Source organism: Salmo salar, chromosome ssa05 (assembly GCF_905237065.1).
Source record: "Salmo salar chromosome ssa05, Ssal_v3.1, whole genome shotgun sequence".
Classification (NCBI taxonomy): domain Eukaryota; kingdom Metazoa; phylum Chordata; class Actinopteri; order Salmoniformes; family Salmonidae; genus Salmo; species Salmo salar.
Window position 1 is genome coordinate 55645197 of NC_059446.1, and position 24377 is coordinate 55669573.

The window sequence follows — 24377 nt, forward strand, 5'->3', positions numbered from 1 at the left end:
AATTAATAAATGATAATACATTTCATTTGCTGGCGCAGGAGACTGATTTTTATTCCAAGATAATTTCCTAAAATGACAAGTCAAGTACTGAATTTCAGTGACGACTCACTTCTGCTTAGTGCCACATTGGAAATGAAACGCGTGAATGTAAGCTCTTGCAAAACAAATGTGGTTGTTTTCACAGCATGACGAAAGTTCGGCAGGAAACCAGATGTATAGTCATTCCTATGCCGTCATACTTACTTCACTCATAGCCTCCTCCACTCAAAAGCAATGTGTTATCATTGTGCCTACCAATACTGAATGAAAACCTTTTTTAAAGAAAGTATTTTCCCAAGTATTAAATAAAAACTGTCTTCTGTGTATCGACACCGGCCATAAGGCTATGTTTGCTATAGCTTCAGGCTACTGCATTGACAGAATGTGTCCAGCATACGCTGTTATTAATGCCTCTTTGCCGCTCAGTGATCAGATGTCGATTAAGGCTGTGTGGAGTTTCCACCCTCTCGTTTCGTTGACGTTCAGTGTCAACTGGAAAAATATCTTGTTGACAGACTGCCATTGACCAAGATTCTGGTCCAGGTTGTGGATACTAACTTCCCCATTCTCTTATGTCTGTCCCCCTTCTATCTCCTTATTTTGTCGCTCTTCTCCCCCCCCACTATCTCTCTCCTCTCCAGGTACACCCCGGTGGGTCGCTCCTTCTTCTCAGCCCCAGAGGGCTACGACCATCCTCTGGGAGGGGGGAGAGAGGTGTGGTTTGGTTTCCACCAGTCTGTACGTCCCGCCATGTGGAAGATGATGCTCAATATTGACGGTGAGGACGGCGCAACATCACTTTGCAACCAATCCTAACCTTAACCATTTTAGGGGGATAAAGAAAAATCTGGGGCTATATGGATCAGAGTAGGAGTTCTGATCTAGGATCAAGTCCCCCTGTCCATGTAATCTTATTCAATGTGATCTAAAGGGCTAAACTGGTGTTAGACCATCACCCCTATTCTGAGACGCTTTATGAATGCAGGCCCTGAACCTGCATCGGTGTTTGAGGTAACTTCTACCTAATATGGGAGGACTCCATAGTGGGTGTTGTGCCGCACGCTGGCAACAGGGGGGTTTGGAAAGAGGGTTCTGGTTATAGGTGGGTGGGCTGGCCGTAGGCTTTGTAGAAAGTGGATGGGGCTCTTGCTTTGTGGAAACTGCCTAGGCGGTTGCTATGGAGACGGAGGTACAGGGATCTGAAGGGCCCTGTGTGTTTGGGAGCTATTTTTGGTGGGCTGCTTTTGTTTTGGGGAGTGCCTGACTGCTCTCTCTGTCTTCGGGCCTCTCTCACTCAGGCGGGTTTCCCGCTCTCCCTCTCTCGCAAATCATTTTGCTTCCTCTAGCCCCTCCCCCATTCGCCACCAAAGGGCAGAGAAGTCCAGCCGTCTGCGAATTATTCTCTTTTTCATTAGTCATTGTGTGCTGAAGGAATGAGGAGAATAGGCCCTAAAAGAGCGCAAAAGCAATGATCTGTTTTTATGTCTCACCAGGGGACATATATAATCACACACACACATCCTAGCTGAAGATATAGCAACACTGAGAAAATGTACCGGTGTGTGTATATAAGCAACAAACAAAAATGTGTGCTATTTAAAACCCTTTCATTTTCACACTCCCAAGAGTAATGTATCAGCACTATCACAAACAGGCATCAAAACAAACATGAAATTGCTGATGTCATTTCCTGTTTATGGAGATGTAGAACCCTACTGTCTCTGGGGAGAGTGACCGTGACCTGCACTCCCCATCATTTCTAATCGCATGTATGCTCCGGTCGTCAGCGTCGCTGTCAGACGTGGCCCTGACGTCACTGTGAAGTCAGTGCAGCATCTGTTTCCTCTCTTCTCATCTCTCCATTCAGGTGGAGAAAGCATTAGGGCCTTCATCTAGGCGCCAGCTTCCTCTAACGGCAGATAAAGACAGAGGGATGTTGGATGTTCCTCCTAGGTTTTATTTCATGTTTGAGAGCCGTGTTGGCGTGTCCCTACCCTGAGGTACTTAGTGGTGTCCCTGGCTACAGGCCTTGAGCTGCTGTACTTGGTTTGATTTGAGATATAGGCCTAAATAGCTAAAAAAAATGATAGCTGATAATTGATGACAAATGGCTGCTCCTGGCGTGATGTATTTGGTATACCAAGATCAATTCACATTTTGCATCTACAGTAAAGAGCTAGGGAGATTACTCTCGGTTTTGGCAGGTATTGCCAGTGATTGGTAATTCTGAGTGAGTGTGATCGAGTGTTTGATAGCCCTGTCTGTCCTGCAGTTTCTGCCACGGCCTTCTACAAAGCCCAGCCTGTGATCCAGTTCATGTGTGAGGTCCTGGACATCCACAACATAGACGAGCAGCCCCGACCTCTCACAGACTCCCACCGGGTCAAGTTCACCAAAGAAATCAAAGGTAGTGTATTTTGTGCGTGAAATAGGATGTAAACTAGGCTTTTGGGCGTGCCTCTGTACACACATTCGTGTCATTCCCACGTCCCTGAGGTCCTAAAAGCTGCCACTGTCCTGGCCAGGTCTAAAGGTGGAGGTGACACACTGTGGAACCATGCGGAGGAAGTACCGCGTTTGCAACGTAACCCGTCGGCCCGCCAGCCATCAAACGTGAGTCAAGAGAGCCCCAGAGGGATGGTGGGGTGGGACTAGAAGTAGATGAGGTTGGGTGGAGTGGAACTAGGGAGAGAGTGGGGTGTGGTGGGACTAGGAGAGGCCAGAGAGAAACTGGGAGATGCACATGGCGCGTGGGATGTGGTGGTTTGTGTGGAGCGTGCACTTGAATGTAGGATGACCTGTTCACAAGAATTCACCAGAACCACAAAATGTCTGAGTCAGATCCTTGTCTCGAGGTCAATGGGTGTTAGTCATCGTTGGCAATATGCTATTACATGCAGCTGTTTATCTACTGCTTCTTTGCTTTCCAGCATCAACATTTGAGAAGGATTTGTGAGGCTGTTTCTGTATCTTCACTATATTGATCTTAACTAGAAATTGAAGACCGCTTTAGCTGTTGATAACCTTAGTCTACGTAGACCCAGACCAGCCCCTCTTGCACAGCCGTCCCTTTCAATGTTAGTAAAGGTTGCTCTTAACGCTTGCCGTTCCATCTACCTGTTGTGGTCAGGTTCCCTTTGCAGCTGGAGAATGGTCAAACGGTGGAACGCACGGTGGCCCAGTACTTCAGAGAGAAGTACAGCCTGCAGCTCAAGTATCCCCACCTGCCCTGCCTCCAGGTGGGCCAGGAGCAGAAGCACACCTACCTGCCCCTGGAGGTGAGACATATTCATTTCTTTGCCTGATTCACACTATAGGGCTGACCCAAACCGTACTGTGATGGCTCGGATATTGTCTTTTCACATTGTCCTTTTTAGCGTGGCGTCAGTTTGGCCAAATAGTGCGAATAAAATGCTTTGCAATATACTCAATGCTTTGGTGCTGTGTCCCTGCAGGTGTGTAACATAGTAGCAGGGCAGCGCTGCATCAAGAAACTGACAGATAATCAGACGTCCACTATGATCAAAGCCACGGCTCGCTCTGCACCTGACAGACAGGAGGAGATCAGCCGGCTGGTGAGTCAGTGGTGCCGCCTGGTGGCATGGAGTCTTATTTACTTTTATACAATGGGTTGGTATTCCTGGATGCTGATTGGTTAACCCCATTCCAGCAGGTGTCTATTCCACAAGTTAACACCGGCTAAATCTATGAAGTTGAAATGCCTATTGACTCTGTTCCGTCTGACTGCGCAATCCACGGTCTTGTCAGTTCAGCCGTAAAAAGCATCTAGACATTATCTCCCATTTTTCTTTTAGACTAGCATTTAGTTTTCAACAGCGAAGATTTTCAATAACTTTGCGGTCTGTCTCTGACATTTGCAACATTGTTTCAATATTGAAATTTCGATCTCCAGTTGTGCTATGGTAATGAACGCTATCGGGGTGGGTGAGACAGACAGGCTGGCAACTTTTCTCAGCCAGTCGAAATCATTAATCAGCATCGTGTGTGCGCGCACACAGCATGTGCGTGCACACAGTACCAGTCAAAAGTTTGGACACCTACTCATTCAAGGGTTTTTCTTTATTTTTACTATTTTCTTTATGATATGGAATCATGTAGTAACCACAAGTGTTAAACAAATCAAAATATGTTTGAGATTCTTCAAAGTAGCCATCATTTGCCTTAATGACAGCTTTGCACACTATTGGCATTCTCTCAACCAGCTTCATGAGGTAGTCACCTGGAATGCTTTTCTAACAGTCTTGAAGGAGTTCCCACATATGCTGTGCACTTGTTGGACTGCAGAGTGAAGGAAAAGCACCCAACTCATCCCAAACCATCTCAATTGTTTTGAGGTCGGTGTGATTTGTGGAGGCCAGGTATTCTGTTGCAGCACTCCGTCACTCTCCTCCTTGGTCAAATAGCCGTTACACAGCCTAGAGGTGTGTTGGGTCATTGTCCTGTTGAAAAACAAATGATAGTCCCACTAAGCGCAAACCAGATGGGATGGTGTATCGTTTCAGAATGCTGTGGTATGCATGCTGGTTAAGTGTGCCGTGAATTCTAAATAAATCAATGTCACCATCACGCCTCCTCCATGCTTCACGGTGGGAACCACACATGTGGAGATCATCCGTTCACCTACTCTGTGTCTCACAAAGACACGGCGGTTGGAACCAAAAATCTCAACTTTGGACTCATCAGACTAAAGACATTTTCAGGATTGACTGACCTTCATGTCTTAAAGTAATGATGGACTGTCGTTTCTCTTTGCTTATTTGAACTGTTCTTGCCATAATATGGACTTGGTCTTTTACCAAATAGGGCTATCTTGTGTATACCACTCTTACATGGTCACAACTGATTGGCTCAAACGCATTAAAAAGGAAAGAAATTACACAAATTATTTTTAAAAGGCACACCTGTCAATTTTAAATGCATTCCAGGTGACTACCTCTTGAAGCTGTTTGAGAGAATGCCAAGAATGTGCAAAGTTGTCGTCAAGGCAAATGGTGGCTACATTGAACAATCTCAAATATAAAATCTATTTTGAATTGTTTAACACTTTTTTTTTTGGTTACATCATGATTCCTACATGTGTTTACTACATGTGTTATTTCATAGTTTTGATGTCTTCACTATTATTCTACAATGTAGAAAATATTAAAATAAAGAAAAACCCTTGAATGAGTAGGTGTGTCCAAACTTTTGACTGGTACTGTATGAGGAAATGTCAATAGAAAAACAGGAAATGCAGCTGGTTTGCTGTATTTTGGCTACACTGTTTGACGTGACTGTGTTAGTCAAAGTTGACTGGCTAGCTAGCTAGCCAGCAAGTAAGGGATAAAAATGTGGCCAGCCATCATGGCAACGGAACATTTAGAACAAACGACTGGATTGCGTCCATAGATTTTGTGGCTCAGTTGGTAGAGCATGGTGTTTGCAACGCCAGCATGGTGTGTGCAACGCCAGGGTTGTGGGTTCGATTCCCACGGGGGGCCAGTACAAAAAAAAAAAATGCATGAAATGAAAATGAAATGTATGTATTCACTACTGTAAGTCGCTCTGGATAAGAGCGTCTGCTAAATGACTAAAATGTAAATGTAAATTTAGAACAAAAAGACAAGTGACTGGGTGGCTGGCCACCGAACCGAAAGAACGAATGACCAGCCGGGTTGGGTAGCAACCCTAGATTTTTGTCGGGACTATATCTTGTGGAAGGATGAAATGGTATGAATAAATTGATCAAAATAAAGTTAATGAAAATGTCAATCATTATTTTGAATATGTTGGTAATGCCCTCAACCGGTGTTTTAGAGGATGTATTGGTACAGTTTGCCGAAACGTCTCAGAGTAGGAGAGCTAATCTAGGATCAGGTCCCCGGTCTTGTTCATTATGATCTAAAAGGCAAAACTGATCTTAGATCGGCACTCCTACTCTGAGACGCTTAATGAATACGGGCCCATGTCAGTGAAAGGCCAGGTCGAAGATGGTATTGTTGGCTAGCTGTCACCAGCACACTGCCTGGCCATGGTGTATTCTGGAGGATTAGAGAGGCTAATACCGCTGCCATTAGACTCGATCAGATGGCATCTTATTCAGGCTCTGCTTCGGTCACCTCATTAAACAGACTTCCGATTTCCCACCTGGGATTAAAACATACCTCTGGTTGATAGTACACTGCCAGAGACAGTAAACTTCTAATTTAGATGCAGAGAACCATCAGTGAATAGTAACTGAATGAAAGTGTGGGTGGAATAACTGTGAAATATGCAGAAGGATTGGACAAACCGAGGGGGAAGTTTGACAATGTTCTAAAGATGTCTAAGGTTATTTCAGCATGTTGCGTGTGACAGAATTCTGGGGCAAATGTGTTTTTAGTTCAATCTACAAAGTTGTGAGTTGTGTCAACATCAAAACCTCCTAAAACCTGGGTCATATTCATTAGGGCATTCCGTACCAAATTAATGTGTTTTATTTTTGGACAAGTTGAGTGTTTTCTAATAGGAGTAGTTTGTTTTATTGCATTGTGAATATGACACTGCCTTGTGGATACCAATTTACCTCACCACCCTAAACACCCCTTTCTCTGTGTGTGTGACCCCTGCAGGTGCGTAGTGCCAACTACGAGGCTGACCCCTTTGTGCAGGAGTTCCAGTTCAAGGTGCGCGACGAGATGGCCCACGTGACTGGGCGCGTGCTGCCCGCCCCCATGCTGCAATACGGCGGCAGGGTGAGCACAGAGCACTTTATGGTACCCTTCCTTTAAATCACGCTCCATACTCTGTTTGACACGCTACCTACCCTTGCTATATGAGGGAACTAACCCCTTTGGTTTGATTTGATCCGTTTGTCTTTCCCCTCTGTGAATCGTCTAGGAGTAGGTGTGCTGATCTAGGATCAGGTCCCCCTCTTATTCATAGTGATTTCACAGACACAATTGTTCCTAGATCGGCTTAGAGTAGCTAAGACGCTTTATGAATACAGGCTTGTCTGTGTGGATTAATATAAGCTAGTAGTCTTTGCTCAATGCTAACACGGCTACATCATTTTTCATTTCAGATTTTTTTGAGAATGCATAGTACAGATCGTCATGACATAATATGCTATGACTCAATTTAGCTTCCCTTTGTGGTGTTTATGCTTTTTTTTTTTTTATTTTAAGCTCACTCACTTTGGTTTGCAATTTCACTTTTTGTGATTTGTGAGAGTAGATGACACATCAGTGGGATTTTACTGAAAACAATCAAATCAAATTTTAAGCCTTAATCCCAGACCTAGTTTTTCATTCAACCATATTTTAAAGTGATTAGGACTGCCCAAGGAGAACGCTAATGAATCTGTTTTTCTGGACACTGGATGAGGTCAGCCTTAACATTCTGGTTTCATTTGGTTAAGACACTCCAGGACCTGACTTGTTTTCATATTTCTACCTTGTCTGTAAATTACTAAACCATGTACGTAAACAGCATATTTGGTGCATATTTTCAAATAAAATGTTATCAAATTCAGATTAACTATAAACACATTTTGTGAAGGCTAAATTTGGAGAATGCAGATGATTCTGAAGCTGGGAAATGAGTTGGCGTGTTGGAAGAGTCTGACTTTCAGGAAATAAATGTCCATTAAAGTGAAGGAACCTTACCAATCGCAAAATTCCTATTGAGACCTAATCACGATCTCTTCAAATGAAGTTACTACATATACAGTGCCATCGGAAAGTGTTCAGACCCCTTGACTTTTTCCACATTTTGTACGTTACAGCCTTATTCTAAAATGTATTAATTTGTTTGTTTTTCCTCAATCTACACACACTACCCCATAGTGACAAAAGAAAAACAGGTTTTTAGAATTGTTGCTAATTTATTTTCTTAAAATGTATCACCTTTACATAAGTATTCAGACCCTTTACTAAGTACCTTGTTGAAGCGCCTTTGGCAGTGACTACAGCCTTGAGTCTTCTTGGGTATGACGCTAAAAGCTTGCCACATCTGTATTTTGGGAGTTTCTCCCATTCTTCTCTGCAGATCCTCTAAATCTCTGTCAGGTTGGATGGGGAACGTTGCTGCACAGATATTTTCAGGTCTCCAGAGATGTTCGATTGGGTTCATGTTCGGCCTTTGGCTGGGCCAGTCAAGGACATTGAGTCCTGATGCCACTCCTGCGTTGTCTTGTCTGTATGCTTAGGGTCGTTGTCCTGTTGGAAGGTGAACCTTCACCCCAGTCTGAGGTCCTGAACCTGCTCCAGAGTGCTTTCATCAAGGATCTCTTTGTACTTTGCTTCGTTCATCTTTCCCTCGATCCTGGCTAGTCTCGCAGTCCCTGCCGCTGAACAAGAACCCCACAGCATGGTGCTGCCACCACCGTCCTTCACCGTACGGATAGTGCCAGGCTTCCTCCAGACGTGATGCTTGGCATTCTGTCCAAAGAGTTCAATCTTGGTTTCATCACACCAGATAATCTTGTTTATTAATGTCTGAGAGTCTTTAGGTGCCTTTTGGCAAACTCCAAGCGGGCTGTCATGTGCCTTTTACTGAGGAGTGGCTTCCGTCTGGCCACTGTACCATAAAGGCCTGATTTGGTGGAATGCTGCAGAGATAGTTGTCTTTCTGGATGGTTCTCCCATCTCCACAGAGGAACTCTGGAGCTCTGTCAGAGTGACCATCAGGTTCTTGGTCACCTCCCTGACCAAGGCCTTTCTCCCCCGATTGCTCAGTTTGGCCGGGTGGCCAGTCTAGGAACAGTCTTGGTGGTTCTGAACATCTTCCATTTAAAAATGATGGAGGCCACTGTGTTCTTGAGGACTTTCAATGCTGCAGAAATAGTTTGATACCCTTCCCCAGATCTGTGCCTCAACACAATCCTATCTTGGAGCTCTACGGACAATTCCTTCGACCTCATGGCTTGGTTTTTTTCTCTGACATGCACTGTCAACTGTGGGACCTTATACAGACAGGTATGTGCCTTTCCAAATCATGTCAAATCAATTGAATTTACCACAGGTGGACTCCAAGTTGTTGAAACATCTCAAGGATGGTCAATGGAAACAGGATGCACCTGAGCTCAATTTCGAGTCTCATAGCGAAGGAGCTGAATACTTCTAAAGTATTTCTGTAATTTTTAATACATTAGCAAAAATGTCTAAACCCTGTTTGTTTTGTCATTATGGGCTATTGTGTCGATTGCTGAGGATTTTTTTTTTTAAATGTATCAATTTTAGAATAAGGTTATAACGTAACAAAGTGGAAAAGTCAAGGGGTCTGAATACTTTCCGAAGGCACTGTAGTCCAGTTTGTAATGGCCTTTTAAATGATTTATAGTTAATTACATGTAGTGAGCTTTGAAATTATGTCAATTTTTGAATGTGGTTAAAATTCACAGCATTTTGATGGTAGTATGATGATAAACAAACAAACAAACAAAATAAAATGTGTACATAGTTTTGGACATTTTGTTTACTTTTTGAAAGTACTAATATTAAAGACCCAAATATAGATGGAAAAATGTAATTTCAGCCTGTGGTGCCTTGCCTTAAAGGGTTATTAAGGTAAAGGTTAGGGGCAGTACATTGTTGCCACTTTCAGAAATGCTCAAATATTCGTAGAACATTTTCAGGACATTTTTTAAGCCGTTTTGGGGAAAAGAAAAACATTTTAAAACACAGCACCTGTTTTGCAGTCTATACGTGCGTGTGTGTTTTTAAATTGGACTATGTATCCATAAAGTGTTGGTGTCTACATTTCTACATGTGTGCCTGCATGACTTTCTGAAGTGTCTGCATGTCCAACTCCATTGGGTGAATGTGGTTACTGTGCACTTTTTTTCTATCCTCGTGGGTACCTGAAATCCCCAAATGTACCCAAGGATAGTAAAACATGGGAAATGATCCCTCGTGGGGACATTTCCCACATCCCCATGATGACAAAGGCTATTTTAAATTTAGGGTTTAGGCTTACAATTAGGGTTAGGGGAAAATGATTTATAATGGAAATACATTTTAGGTCCCCACAAGGATAGAAAAGCAAGTGTGTGTTTGCGCAGAAGTGTGTGTGTGTGTGTGTGTGTGTGAGTGTACACGCAGCAGATCAACCGTACTACACTGTGGTTTCAGAACCGGACAGTGGCCACCCCAAGTCACGGGGTGTGGGACATGAGGGGCAAACAGTTCCACACGGGAGTGGAGATCAAGATGTGGGCCATCGCATGTTTCGCCACACAGAGGCAGTGTCGTGAGGAGATCCTCAAGTAAGAACCAACCTGTCTTTTCTGTTTTCACCCACTTACTATGTGTACAACTGGGTTATGCTCGTTAGGGCACACCGTGGCAAAATGTTCAACAGAAGACAAAAATGAGCATTTCTTATTGTTCCAGGTAGTCCTGCCGTTTCAGTACATTTTCTTCCATTTGGTGCCTAATAAACATAACCCTCCCTATTCATTAAGCAGCTTCTCACATAGCCACAGGGATATATGGAAAGGAATCCCTCCCTGCTACGGATGTGTTGTTGGAGATGGCCTTCCATATAAGAAAGTGATCCTTGTGTAATTAGTTTGTCCTCTACGCCTCCGATACAACCTTGTTAGAATTTACACAGCCACTCTCAAGGATGACATTACTAAACAACTCCCTAACCAACCAGATTATATTTGGTCTTTACAACCATCCTTTTCCCCTCCTCCCCCTCCCACTTTTCTCCATTACTGTCTCTTCCTCCCTCATTCCTCTTTCCCTCCCTAATTCCTCCATCCATTACCCACCTTCTATAGGGGTTTCACAGACCAGCTGCGTAAGATCTCCAAGGATGCTGGGATGCCCATCCAGGGCCAGCCGTGTTTCTGTAAATACGCCCAGGGAGCCGACAGTGTGGAGCCCATGTTCAGGCACCTGAAGAACACCTACTCTGGACTGCAGCTCATCATCGTCATCCTGCCCGGAAAGACCCCCGTCTACGGTAGGCGGCACCCATAGACATACATATTCACATGATGTTCATTGGAATCAATCAAATTTATTCATAAAGCCCTTCTTACATCAGCTGACGTCACAAAGTGCTGAACAGAAACCCAGCCTAAAACCCCAAACAGCGCATGTGTAGAAGCACGGTGGCTAGGGAAAAACTGTAGAAAGGCCGGAACCTAGGAAGAAACCTAGAGAAACCAGGCTGTGAGGGGTGGCCTTCTTCTGGCTGTGCCGAGGGAGGGAGACTCTTTGCGGTCACCTTCACACTCCTGGGCCAGACTACACTCAATCATAAAACCTTCTGAAGAGATGAGTCTTCAATAAAGACTTAAAGGTTGAGACTGAGTCTGCATCTCTCACATGGATAGACAGACCATTCCATAAAAATGGAGCTCTATAGGAGAAAGCCCTGCCTCCAGCTGTTTGCTTAGAAATTCTAGGGACAATAAGGAGGCCTGCGTCATGTGACCGTAGCGTACGTGTAGGTATGTACGGCAGGACCAAATCGGAAAGATGGGTAGGAGCAAGCCCATGTAATGCTTTGTAGGTTAGCAGTAAAACCTTGAAATCAGCCTGAGACTTAACAGGAAGCCAAATTAGAGGCTAGCACTGGTCCTAAAACAGAGCCTTGAGGAACACTGAAATTTACAGTCACCTTATCCATGCTGATTCACTGTCTAACATTTTCTGTATCTATATAATAGTTCTACCAAAGCATCTGCTATTCTTTGAAACTCTTGTGATGCTGAAGCAGCTTTGATAAGGGATGTGTACTGTTGTATGTTACCAGACAGATGTACACTATCTGTTATCTATCAATACCTTCCCTTTAAAGCATAGGTGGTACTTTACTCTTTACTTCCCTAATCTGACTGACTGTTAATTGCACAGAGATTGATTGATCACTGCCTGTTACTTGTCCTGCGTAGCGGAGGTGAAGAGGGTGGGAGATACTCTCCTAGGAATGGCCACTCAGTGTGTCCAGGTGAAGAACGTGGTGAAGACGTCCCCCCAGACCCTCTCCAACCTCTGCCTCAAGATCAATGTGAAGCTGGGGGGAATCAACAATATCCTGGTGCCTCACCAACGGTACGTGGCCACCGTGGCTGGACGATAGGACTGGAATGACCATACATATTTTTAAGAAGCTGAAGAAAGCACATTTTCTTTCTAATTTAATTATATTTATCTTCCATTAGAAGTGTGCACCACTTCACATTTTGAGACGTGAAGTGGGGCATCCGTTTAAACAGTAAATTAACTTTTAGGCCTTTGCCCTTACTACAATTGTCAATATCTGTTTCAAATACTGTATGTAAGAGAATGTTTTTTTTTGTACACAAATTATATCAATCTCCCAATCAAGTGTCCTCCAATTTATGATTGACATAAATGTACATATTGTGTAAAATCTAAACCCTTAATCATATTAGAGACCCTTTGTTTGAACTCTGTCCTCACTGGTCCTTCTCTCTTCCTCCACCCAGACCCTCAGTATTCCAGCAGCCAATCATCTTCCTGGGGGCGGACGTTACACACCCCCCTGCTGGAGACGGGAAGAAGCCCTCCATCGCTGCAGTGAGTTCACTTAACTCCTATTGGCCTATACCAGGGGTCTTGAACTCATTTAGCCCAGGGGCCACATTTATATATTTTTTTTACTCTTCCAACCATGGGCTACATTTACTAAGACAACCGCAGGCCGCATTTAAATAGGCTCGCGGGCCGCATCTGGCCTGCGAACTACATGTTTGAGACTTCTGTGGCCTGGTCTATACTATATTGCCAATGCATTCAAGTTCATAATGTTTGTGCAGAGCTATTCAATTTGCGCAGCGCTGGTGTTTGTGTGTCTCACACACACACACTCTCTCTCTCTCCCACCCTGTTTCTCTCCATACATCTCCAGGTGGTCGGCAGTATGGACGCCCACCCCAGCAGGTACTGTGCCACAGTGAGGGTCCAGAGGCCCAGGCAGGAGGTGATCCAGGATCTGGCCTCTATGGTGCGAGAGCTGCTGATCCAGTTCTACAAGTCGACCCGCTACAAGCCCACCAGGATTATCTTCTACAGGGACGGAGTGTCAGAGGGCCAGTTCAGACAGGTGAGCAAAGGCCGAGTGACTATCCTGGGGGAAAAAATGTAAGTCGCTCTCCGCCTCCAGAACTTAAGAAACTAGAGGGTCAAAGGTTGCAAGTCAAATGTTGTGTCCCTCTTTAATTAAACTGATAAAGTTAGGTAGATGTCCTATCTGTCTAAGTAAACTATTAATGCACATCATGAAGATCCACTAAGAGGACATTAGAATAACATGCATGGCTGTGACCAAAACATGAAGACGCTTATTTCCCCGTCACATTGTCAGATGGTGGTAAAAGGGTGCAATGTCGAGGCCTATATCATCTACCTCAACTGGTCCGATCTAGAAAAACTGCTCAGAGCCGAGATGGTGGACATTCAAAGTCATATCGTCAGTAATGGATGTTTTAACCCCGTTTTATCCCTCTGCCCACCCCCAGGTGCTGTACTACGAGCTGCTGGCCATCCGAGAGGCCTGCATTGGCCTAGAGAAGGAGTACCAGCCCGGCATCACCTACATCGTGGTCCAGAAACGCCACCACACCCGCCTCTTCTGTGCCGACCGCAACGAAAGGGTGAGCGGGCCCACTTTACTTCCGGCCACACCCTCCCAGCTACCTTAGGGTCATTCTGACATGATACTCATGCCTGAGTCACACTATAGTGCCGAATCCCACCCAAACTGTGCTGGCTCTTTTTTTTTTCTTCTTCTAGCACTGTTCCAACAACTTTAGTAGATGCGTAACCAGGCCAGCTCACTACAGCTTGGTTCAACTCTGTTTGGCACAGCAGTGTGAAAAGCCCTTTTATAGATTAGGGGTGGGGAACTGTGTGTTTTAGTTGGTCCGTGTTCTTTATTACCCCCTAGTTTATTAAGTGCTCTAAATGGTTGTCCTAATTATCCAATTACTCTGTTGTCAATGGGCCTGCTCTCCCTCACCCCTGGTAATTATATTCCATTATAGCATTAGGCCTGATGTGAGTTGACGGACCTGGAGTGCCACTTGAGGCCTGGGAGAGCAGGGCTTTTTGGCGTTCATCACCTTGTTTACAAGTGAAGTGCACTTTGACTGACAGGGAGAAATCTATTTTGTCATTATTCTGGTCATTTGTAGATTACGTCATTCAGAACTATGGAGATAGGGCGGCTGTCAATTGTCCTGGCGTCATTAGGGTTTGGCCGGGGTAGGCCATCATTGTAAATAAGTATTTGTTCTTAACTGACTTGCCTAGTTAAATAAAACATTTAAACACTCTACACCTCCCTCCGTTCGTTCACTTTCTGCCGTCGTTAAATGAGTCCAAGGGATGGACGTGTGTGAAGCTTGGTATTGAAGTAGAACAGGACAGGTGGAACGACGTTTTTAACATTTGCCAGGTTATTAATAATAACTGCAAATCCACAATCTTTCAGGTTGGACGTAGTGGAAACATTCCTGCTGGCACCACGGTGGACACGGACATCACGCACCCCTACGAGTTTGACTTTTACCTCTGCAGTCACGCTGGAATACAGGTACTGCAGCATTCACCATCTGTTCATCTAGCCTGCTGCCTCACTGCACTTTACTCTCAGGAAATGACTTTATGAAGTCTCAGGAAATACGCCTGCTTTTTAGAATTTAAACACACTTTGTTCACACTGTTTTTTGGTAGGTAAACAGTTCGTTACTGAAATTAAACTACCAAATACTCTATGGTTTTCAAGATGAAGAAAATTTGACTAAATTTGTAAATAAGTAGGCCTATAGTTAATTCTAAAACCCAATTGTCCCGAATTTTAGTTGAAAGCCATTCTCTTTCTACATCAGTTTTTATACCAGATCTCTATTAAATCCCCAAATTGAGGCTGTGTAGCATGTGTAACGTCTGCTGTCTACTGTCCCCAGGGCACCAGTCGTCCCTCCCACTACCACGTCCTGTGGGACGACAACTGCTTCACGGCCGACGAGTTCCAGCTGCTCACTTACCAGCTGTGCCACACCTACGTGCGCTGTACCCGCTCCGTCTCCATCCCAGCGCCAGCCTACTACGCCCACCTGGTGGCCTTCCGTGCCCGCTACCATCTGGTAGACAAGGAGCACGACAGGTGATTGGCAGGGGTGGGGGTTACTTTATCACTGCACAAAACAGTCTGCTTTAGTCTTTCTGCATGCTTCGCCTCTGTTGTGCTCAACTCTACGTTTCATATTTCCTATCTATTTTGGGTGAGATGTACAGTATTGCAATACTGTTTTTTTTGTGTGTGTGTGTTCTACTGCCCCCAAGGCAGCTCTAGATATTATACTGACCCAGAAAGCAGCGCTAGATATTATACTGACCCAGAAAGCAGCGCTAGATATTATACTGACCCAGAAAGCAGCGCTAGATATTATACTGACCCAGAAAGCAGCGCTAGATATTATACTGACCCAGAAAGCAGCGCTAGATATTATACTGACCCAGAAAGCGGCGCTAGATATTATACTGCCCCAGAAAGCGGCGCTAGATATTATACTGACCCAGAAAGCGGCGCTAGATATTATACTGCCCCAGAAAGCGGCGCTAGATATTATACTGCCCCAGAAAGCGGCGCTAGATATTATACTGACCCAGAAAGCGGCGCTAGATATTATACTGACCCAGAAAGCAGCGCTAGATATTATACTGACCCAGAAAGCAGCGCTAGATATTATACTGCCCTAGAAAGCTAGCTTTCTCCATTTAAAAAAAAATGTAGCTTCAAATAAGTCTGTGTATCATAGTTGACTTGTCTTTCTGATCCATTCATGTATGTCTCTGTCCTGATGAATGTCTTCTCTTCTCCCAGTGCGGAGGGCAGCCATGTCTCTGGTCAGAGTAACGGTCGGGACCCCCAGGCTCTGGCCAAGGCGGTGCAGATTCACCACGACACGCTGAGGACCATGTACTTCGCCTGAGCACCACCCCACACCACCATCACAGCACTTAAAACACACACACCCCCACACCCCCTGCCTGCCAGTCAAGGAGGGTTGCAGCCCCCCACAACCAGTCAATCCGGACCTGACACTGTGTAGAGGGAAGGGGGGGTGGGGGAAGCCCCCCGCAATGGACTGAGGATGCAGACTGACGCTGCTTTAAAACAAGAGAGGAAGAACTTGGCACTATTATGCAATATTAAACCAGCCCGCTGCTTTTCCTGGGCACCCTAACTCCGCCCCCACCTCCTCCAGGCCCTCCCTCCTTTTCTCCGGTCATGAAGGAGATCTGTGGTTTTGATTCCGGATGTGTATGGTTGACGTTGCAGAATTCGTTCCCTTTCGTCATCATGCCTTTTACCTCAACTCAGTTTGACGGCAGCACTTTCTGCCCTTTTTCGTTTGTTAGTTCTGTTTTAACTTTTCTTTATCAAAGGTTGAGGAGAGAAGAAGAAAAGGATTAGGAGTTTGAAGGGTGGATCTCTATCTGTGCAGAACTATCACGGCGCACCAGCTTGCCACTGTTATTTTCCCTCTCCTTTCCTCTCCATCTTTTTTTTAGCCAATGGTGACTTATCAAAAGTGTGAGCGTGTCAATGGACACTGTGTACAAGGAGACGAACACAAGCTCTTATTTTGAGCACAGTGCCACCTGAACGGTGTAAATGCTCTCTTCAAAAGTCCCAACCTGTCTGGGGAATAAGCTATGATGCTAATCATATGATTTCTTACTCATTATCATTTGACTTGAACCAATAAGTGATGTGCGTATACTGTGGCAGACGTCATAGAGGGTAATACAATATCACACCCTAGGTCAGTTCCCTATGACATAGGTCTAATGCGCTGTCACAGCAACATTGCAATGTGACCCTGTTTTGAATTTTCTTTCCTGTACATCATGTTTGATATTTAAGATGCTTGTTATTTTTTTTAACCATTCTTTCCAGTATTTATTAGTACGCTCAAGATATAGTAATTTAATGAGACGAGCATTTATTTCTGCATTCTTTCATTCTATCTATCTGCTCTCTTGGATTTGAATTTTGTTGTGGAAGATCCTAAATTGAATGACAGATCATGTTGCTTTCCTCTAGTGCAATAATATTTTAGCTGAGGGAAGGAAGCGTCTTCTAGAGGATACGACTTGAATGTCTGGAAGTCTATAGCGGTGAGTTAGAATGTACTAGAACCCAGATCTCTTACGAGAGCTCTCGGCTAGTAAGAGAATGTTTTTGAGCCACACAATTGGCACTTACCCGTTGCTCCTCTTAATGAAGGGAGTAGTGAGGTTCAGAGGTCTAAGGGTTATGCCAATGAGGTGTGTTATGGGTTAGAAATCAAGTGCCTGGTTTTGGAAATGAACGGTTAAATGGCTGCTTGTATGGATGGATCATGACGTGGCGGTCCTAGCTTTCGAAAATGTATTCGAACAAGGAAGTTAAAGGGCAAAGTTTAGCTGGAGAAAGATGACTTCAAGCTACATTTTGCCTCATTTTTGACAGAAGTTGCTTCACATTGAAATCCTCGTGATAGAAAATATATATATATATATTGTGTGTGTGAGTTTCTCCTATCGTCTTTGCCTAATAGCAGCGGTATTTTAGCAGATCAAGTCGTGCTGCACTCTGCCTCTATCCTCATCAGACATGGATCTAGCTGCTATATGTACATGTACTCAAGGTGACTAAGAATCGAGGTATGCCTCGGTCATGAGCGGCAGGAGAGCCAAGCCGACAAAATTAATTTCCCCGTATAACTGACCATCCAAACCAATAGTATCTAGCTGTCGACTAGAGTCAACAATTCGATGAATCTTGGAAGTCCGGGAGACTGAGTGAGTGACTTGTGTGGTCGCTGCTTAGCTCCTATGTGCTCTGTGACATGAGGCATGCCTAGTGGTGTTCAAAAGAGAGACAATTATCTGCACTAAAATAAGTGTGTGTTGGCCCGAACACATGCCTCTGGTGCTATGAAGTAGACGAGAGGGTCTGTGTTATGTGGGGCACTGTAGGGATTTCTCGTCCTAACTGTTAGTGGAAACGGTTGCCATTTGAGAATCTCTTGTTTTGATGGTACAATGATACAAGGACACAGTTCTCAAGGCAAGGACTGCCCCAATAGGTGAACGGTAGTGCGGTCCAATGGTAGAATCCTGTGTCCCCCCCTGTAGTTGCGTTTGACTGCCTTCCCAACTCTAGCCTTCCCCTGGCTGGAAGCCAATGAGTTTGAGCCTTCATGAACTTCACTGGTGTCCAAAAAGCCTTTTTCAAAAGCCAGATTGGAAGAAGTGTATGTGTGTGTACATTTCACATTATTGTAATGCACACACCACTTATTTTTGCTAACAAAAATCTAACCTATATAGTTATTCATCATTAAATGGTAATAAAATATGGCAGAGTTTTGATAATACAATAGACTGTTGTTGACTCATGTCCTGTGGCAATGTATAACATTATTTGTGTATTTTGGCGTGCGTACAGTGGCGGTGGATATATTTCGACATGTAACGTGTTGAAATTTGTTATACTGTAATGGATCGGGATGTGGTGGACTTCTGTAAGTAAGAGGTGCTTCTATTTCTGTCACTCTTGGCAGCTGTTGTCAGCTCCCCCCTGTTGTCAAAGAATACAAATGAAGATCATTGGACTTTAAAAAAAAAATGTTTCGAGCATAATTGTTCTGGTCCTGCCTAATTGTCTTTCTCAGGCGGGAGTTGATGCCTGTAGAATAGGGGAGAGCGGGAGAAACCAGACCTTGTCAAAGTGTTGTAGACCCACTTTAAAAGATGTAGTTGATTTAAAGAATGAGATGATTACCTTGACTGGTCATCTTGAACGTTTAGTACCGATGTGGCCCGCTGTGTTTTAGGTTAAGCCTTGTGGGTTATGAGGCCCCTATAGAGCGAGACTTGGCCTGTAACTGTTGCTTTTCTCCTCTCTCCTCGCGTAACCACGGGCAGTTCTTGTGCTCAGAAATACAAAGCCTTAAGGCCTCCAGTAAGTCTGCAATGTGACAAAGTATATAATCTCATTTAGTTTTTTCCACTTTCTCCTTCCTTTTGATTCCCATTGCCAGAGGACTTACATTCCATAGCCTGTAGATCTGCCATCAGATTCCCCTGAGAGCGGAGAGCGTGGAGAAAATCTGGAAGACTAGAGGACAGAAGAAGTTTAAGTTTGCTCCGTAAATGTATGATCCAATGGTGTCTTTGATCGGTTTGTTGGTGTGTTCTTAGTTTGTAAAGAGTAGGGTATTTTTTTAGATGGGTTTTTGTGCATGTGGCTGGTTCTGGTGTATGTAAAGTGAGAAGTAGGGCTAAATGCCATTTGAAGGAGGTGGTGTGTATGGATCGGTACTTGGTTTAGCAAGCGACAAGCGTAGCGATCATCCAAGCTGACATGATGATGAACGTCAAGGACTGTATAGAACGTTCTGATTTTCCTGGGCAAGAGAACACATGTTTACATATAGCAGATGTGTTTGCCTAACGTCCTTACGTTACGACTCGCTAAATCGTCAACAGTAACGTTTTTCAGATGTTCGTTTGTGTGTTCAGCTTTTATTATTTTTTTTAATTTTTTTTGCTTAGTTTATAGATATTTATGAGCAAGGCCTTTCTAGGTCTTAAACATCACCCCAGAGTTTGCTATACTCTATGGAAAAGTAGCTATATGTGTGTTCATTCCATTGCCTGTGACGCACAGATATACTGGATTTTTAGTTGCATGTTCTTTCTTTTCGGTGCGGAAGGTAAATCTATGGCAGAGTGAAGAAGTCCACAGAAAGTGCCTTTCTTTATGGTGGTGCTGTAAAACAAATGGCAAATGAAAAAGACATCTATCTAATTTTTGAAGAAGAAGAAAAAAAATGCATTGCAATGCAGAAAACCATGTGTTTATGCACTACACACACACACACACACACACATATATATATATATATATATATATATATATATATATATACGCACGCATACCAAGATGCGTACTGCGGACCCGCAGTCTGTTTATTAAAGACAGGGTATATGATTGTGGTTGAGCGTTCACGAAGTGGTGCATTTTGAGTTTGGACCAATCGACTCGGTTGGTTGGTACAGTGGAACTTGCGTTGACAAGCGAGGTCATAGTTAAAACCGTTGTGTGTGACACAGTCTGGTCCACGAATGACGAACATAGCACAGCACTTTATAGACTGCCACTCTCACTCGGACACAAAGCCACAAGGTTTTCTGTCTTTGTTCCACCTCCAATCCCCGCCTCCCAGATACATTGGAGTGTCGAGGACTTGTTATTATGTGATTGAGGAGATTTTCCTCCTCTGGGAAAGGGAATTGGATTACGACGCCAAACAAAACGGTTACTATCGCTACTAAGTGGACATTTTAAAGGTGTGCCTCCAGCTCATGTGACTCCGCTGATGACTCTGAGTCAGCCTGCGTTTTGTGGTTTCTCCTTAAGAATCTGAAACCACCAAGGGTTTTTAAGTGTTCCAATGTAAGGCATCCATATTAGGAAGTTGGAAGTATGGCATTCATATTAGGATGTCGGCAGTTGTCTGGCCCATGGCATTCTCATCCTAGTGCAATGCCTCGCCCCGCCGTGTGTCTGTCTTGTCCTTAATGGAAGGATAGTGGGCCCACTTTTCATTGGTGTTTTGGGGCAGTTCGGGTGTGGAATAAGACTCGGGGGGTCTGTATGAGTCATTTGGGGTACCCGTCAGTCCAGGGGGGTGATACCTTTTTACAAGAGATTAAAAAAACAATGCTCCTCACTTACCTTTGTATGCTGCATATGTTATACTACATGAGAGGAAAAACTGCAAATATTGCTTTTGGTTATTACAGTATAATGCTTGATTAATACCTGATTATGATATTCTCATAACTGTTTTAGAGACGGAAGTATAACTAAGATATTCTCTTGTTTAGTTTTTTTTTTGTCTTAACACTTATCTGACTTGAGCCGAACATTTTATTTTGTCGTCCTATTTAAATGTTGTTCTTTTTAATATGTATATGAAATATATATTGCAAAATATTTTATGCTGTATTTATTGAGTGCATAAACGAGCAGCTAGCTAGAGTCTCCGCAACATTGGCAGCATGGTGGAGCTAAGGGGACGAGCCTTATCCTCCCCAAACACGCAAGCACAGCAACGTGGTGGTGGGCGGACGGAGGGGCACAGTTGAGCAGGGGCATCTGTTTTTAAATTAGGTATTAATTATGTAGACCCCCTGCGTTTTAGCTTCCTGTTTGGTTTCTCATGAAGGGAAGAGGCCTTCTCATATGTCCTCATCACCTTCTTGTACTCTCTAGTCCCGCTCTCATCCACGGTTCTCTCCTCCCCGGTTCTCTCCTCCCATCTCGATGAGCCCACTCCCACCCACCACCCCCACATGTTGCATCTCATCTCTGTTGGGGTAGGGAACCTTCACTGAACCACACGGACTGAGCTGAGCCTTGTAAAAACGGACTTCCTCATCCAGTGCTGCTAATATGTTAGCCATGTAAACTCCCCTGGCCTGGTGGAGTACAGGTGGGTGAGAATAGAGGAGAAAAGGAGGGAGGGAGGGATGGTGCTAAGGTAGAGGATGTATGGTTAGGAGTGGCTTCTGTCCTTTCATGTCTCCTCTGGAGTTCTTTTCCTTCTGCCAGAGACTTTTACACAGTAAGGAGTAGAGACTAAAGTCCCATTCCACTCGCAAATGCAAGCCTCCGCCTTAAGTGTGTTCTTACTTCGTTGTTCGGTTTTATTTACGACTACAGAATGCCTGAGTTGAGTACAAAAAAAGGCCCAACTCCAAAATGGCATCCTCGTGTTCCTTTTCAAACCACTAACAGTGCTACAGTAGTTGGTGAGCCCCAACGTTCAAAGGTGTGTTTCTCCACGTGTATGGATGTAAGAACAGGAGCCCGAGGGTTCTGTGTGCTGTACTTAGACTTGTACCTGTGTAACGAATCAAGGTGTTGTAAAAATGAGTTGCTGTTCTGTTTGCCCACAGTGTCTGTTAGTAGTTCCCACCTTACTCTAGGGTCAGAGGCATGGAGCTTTGAAGGGGTCGTCAACCCTGTTCAGAACTTCAATAGGCTTGTTCTACCCATTACCCACAGACAAATACTTTTAAGACATGTTGACTCCATTTAGCTATCTGTTTGATGTGCAAGCAGACGCTGCTTGCTTTCAGTCCATTCGCAGTCCATGTTAAGGTTTTGAAATCACGTTTGCTCGAGAGATTGTTGGATGCTGTTTTCCCTGTGTTAAACTGGTTTGAAGACCGATCTCGTCAGTGGCCAAGAATGCTGGACTTTTTAAAGGGTTTCCTCTATGTTTCATCGGTATCGTGAGGTTATTTTGTATTTGACGTGCGGTCGGTTTGTGTCATTTACTTTTTAATTGAATGTCAGCCAGGATTGTGTGCCGTGATACCATTTTGAGTCCTGAGGCACCAGCTAAAATCAATGGGTGTTTGATGATGCGAACAAGGTAGCCAGATGAGTTCCATGCCTCTGTCTCTGTTTTGGTCTCTCTCTGTGTGTCTCTACTCTGTATGTTTCAAACACTCTGTTGTACCAACAGGTCTTTTTATTTTTGTTTTAAATGTCTTTGTTTTGTAATTCTCTCTCTTTTAGGCCTTTAGTGTTGCTTTGCTTACGTTTTGAAGTGTATCTTTCACGAATACTTGCAATAAAAAGCTTTGCTTTAAAACCTTTTGCGTTATATTTGTTTCTAGACCACGCACGCACACGTGATACACACACACACCCCTCTTTAATTTATGGTGGAGTATAAATAAAATACATTTTACATTTCAGTCATTTAGCAGACGCTCTTATCCAGAGCGACTTACAGTAGTGAATGCATACATTTCATACATTTTTTTTTTTCTTTCTGTGCTGGCCCCCCGTGGGAATCGAACCCACAACCCTGGCATGGCAAACACCATGCTCTACCAACTGAGCTACAGGAAAGGCTATTTGGCTATACCGCTGTAGTCACTAGCCAGTTCTAGTTCAGCGCAGATGTAATGTTACTAAATGATGATGTCATTGCACCGTGTTCTAATTCTATTGTTCTGTTATTCTTCTGATCTTCTGTTGTTGCACCAGACAGTTGCCTGTAGTCTAGACCCATTGTGGTATTAGTCTCTTCATTTCAAGGAATGTAAAGAAGTGGTCTTGAATAGTAGAAGTCAGAACATCTTTTTTGGTAAGTAACTATAATGTGGCAAAGGGAGTGTATATTACTGCAAACTTTCTAAGTAAACTATAAGACTTTTGGTAACTATCAAGGAGTATATGGAATTGTATCATGACAGCTAGTGGCATTTTTGGGTACTTCAGACAGTAGTCTGTCTAATCTCTGGCACTCTGTGGCCTTATCACATGTAAAATATGTTTTATCTAATAAGAATGTAAAACTGAATGAACGGAATAAAGCACGAACCCTAAATATTAACCAATTTAGTGAATGAGGGTTTCACCATGGGATACTTTTATTTTTTACACTTTACTTTGTCAATATGTGTTATGAAAATGTTTTGTGGCAGTATTTGGAAGAGTTGCAGAGTTAATTGTACTAGTTGCTTTTTTTCCATTAATTTGTCAATTTTCTCATAAACCATATGGTTTATCCACTCAACTCATGGAATATATATATATATATCACACACACACACACGTCGACAACCCCTTCAAATTAGTGGATTTGGCTATTTGCTGACCCTGTATAAAATCGAACACACAGCCATGCAATCTCCATTGACAAACATTGGCAGTAGAATGGCCCGTGCTGAAGAGCTCAGTGACTTTCAATGTGGCACAGTCATAGGATGCCACCTTTCCAACAGGTCAGTTCAACAAATTTCTGCTCTGCTAGAACGCCGTGGTCAACTGTAAGTGCTGTTATTGTGAAGTGGAAATGTCTAGGAACAACAACTGCTCAGCCGCGAAGTGGTAAACCACACAAGAACGGGACCTCTGAGTGCTGAAGCAAAAAAATGGTCCGTCCTTGGTTGCAACACTCAATAGCGAGTTCCAAACTACCTCTGGAAGCAACGTCAGCACTAGAACTGTTTGACGGGAGCTTAATGAAATGGGTTTCCGTGGCCGTGCAGCCGCACACAAGCCTAAGATCACAATGACAAACGTCGGCTGGAGTGATGTAAAGCTCACTGACATTGGACTCAGGAGTGAGGAATCACGCTTCACCATCTGGCAGTCCGAAAGACGAATCTGTGTTTGGAGGATGCCAGGAGAACACTACCTGCCCAAATGCATAGTGCCAACCGTAAAGTTTTGTGGAGGAGGAATAATGGTCTGGGGCTTTTGTTCATGGTTTGGGCGAGTCCCCTTAG

The 24377-nt window shown here is 43.9% G+C and overlaps 1 protein-coding gene across 2 annotated transcripts in view; it reads left to right on the forward strand.

Moving 5' to 3' along the window:
• ago3a (argonaute RISC catalytic component 3a) overlaps positions 1-22729 on the forward strand; it is a 37059-nt gene extending 14330 nt beyond the window's left edge. Inside the window, exons 5-19 of one of the 2 annotated variants that reach the window (XM_014200512.2) lie at positions 681-817; positions 2312-2446; positions 2565-2652; positions 3170-3317; positions 3495-3614; positions 6651-6773; positions 10152-10285; positions 10808-10992; positions 11930-12089; positions 12488-12578; positions 12910-13104; positions 13520-13654; positions 14494-14595; positions 14969-15168; positions 15889-22729. In XM_014200512.2, coding sequence (XP_014055987.1) covers positions 681-817; positions 2312-2446; positions 2565-2652; positions 3170-3317; positions 3495-3614; positions 6651-6773; positions 10152-10285; positions 10808-10992; positions 11930-12089; positions 12488-12578; positions 12910-13104; positions 13520-13654; positions 14494-14595; positions 14969-15168; positions 15889-15997 — 2062 coding nt within the window. In that variant the 3' untranslated portion in view covers positions 15998-22729. Of the gene's footprint in view, positions 1-680; positions 818-2311; positions 2447-2564; positions 2653-3169; positions 3318-3494; positions 3615-6650; positions 6795-10151; positions 10286-10807; positions 10993-11929; positions 12090-12487; positions 12579-12909; positions 13105-13519; positions 13655-14493; positions 14596-14968; positions 15169-15888 lie in introns of both variants that reach the window. The other variant, XM_014200511.2, reaches the window with a different exon arrangement.
• The last annotated feature ends 1648 nt before the right edge of the window (positions 22730-24377 follow it).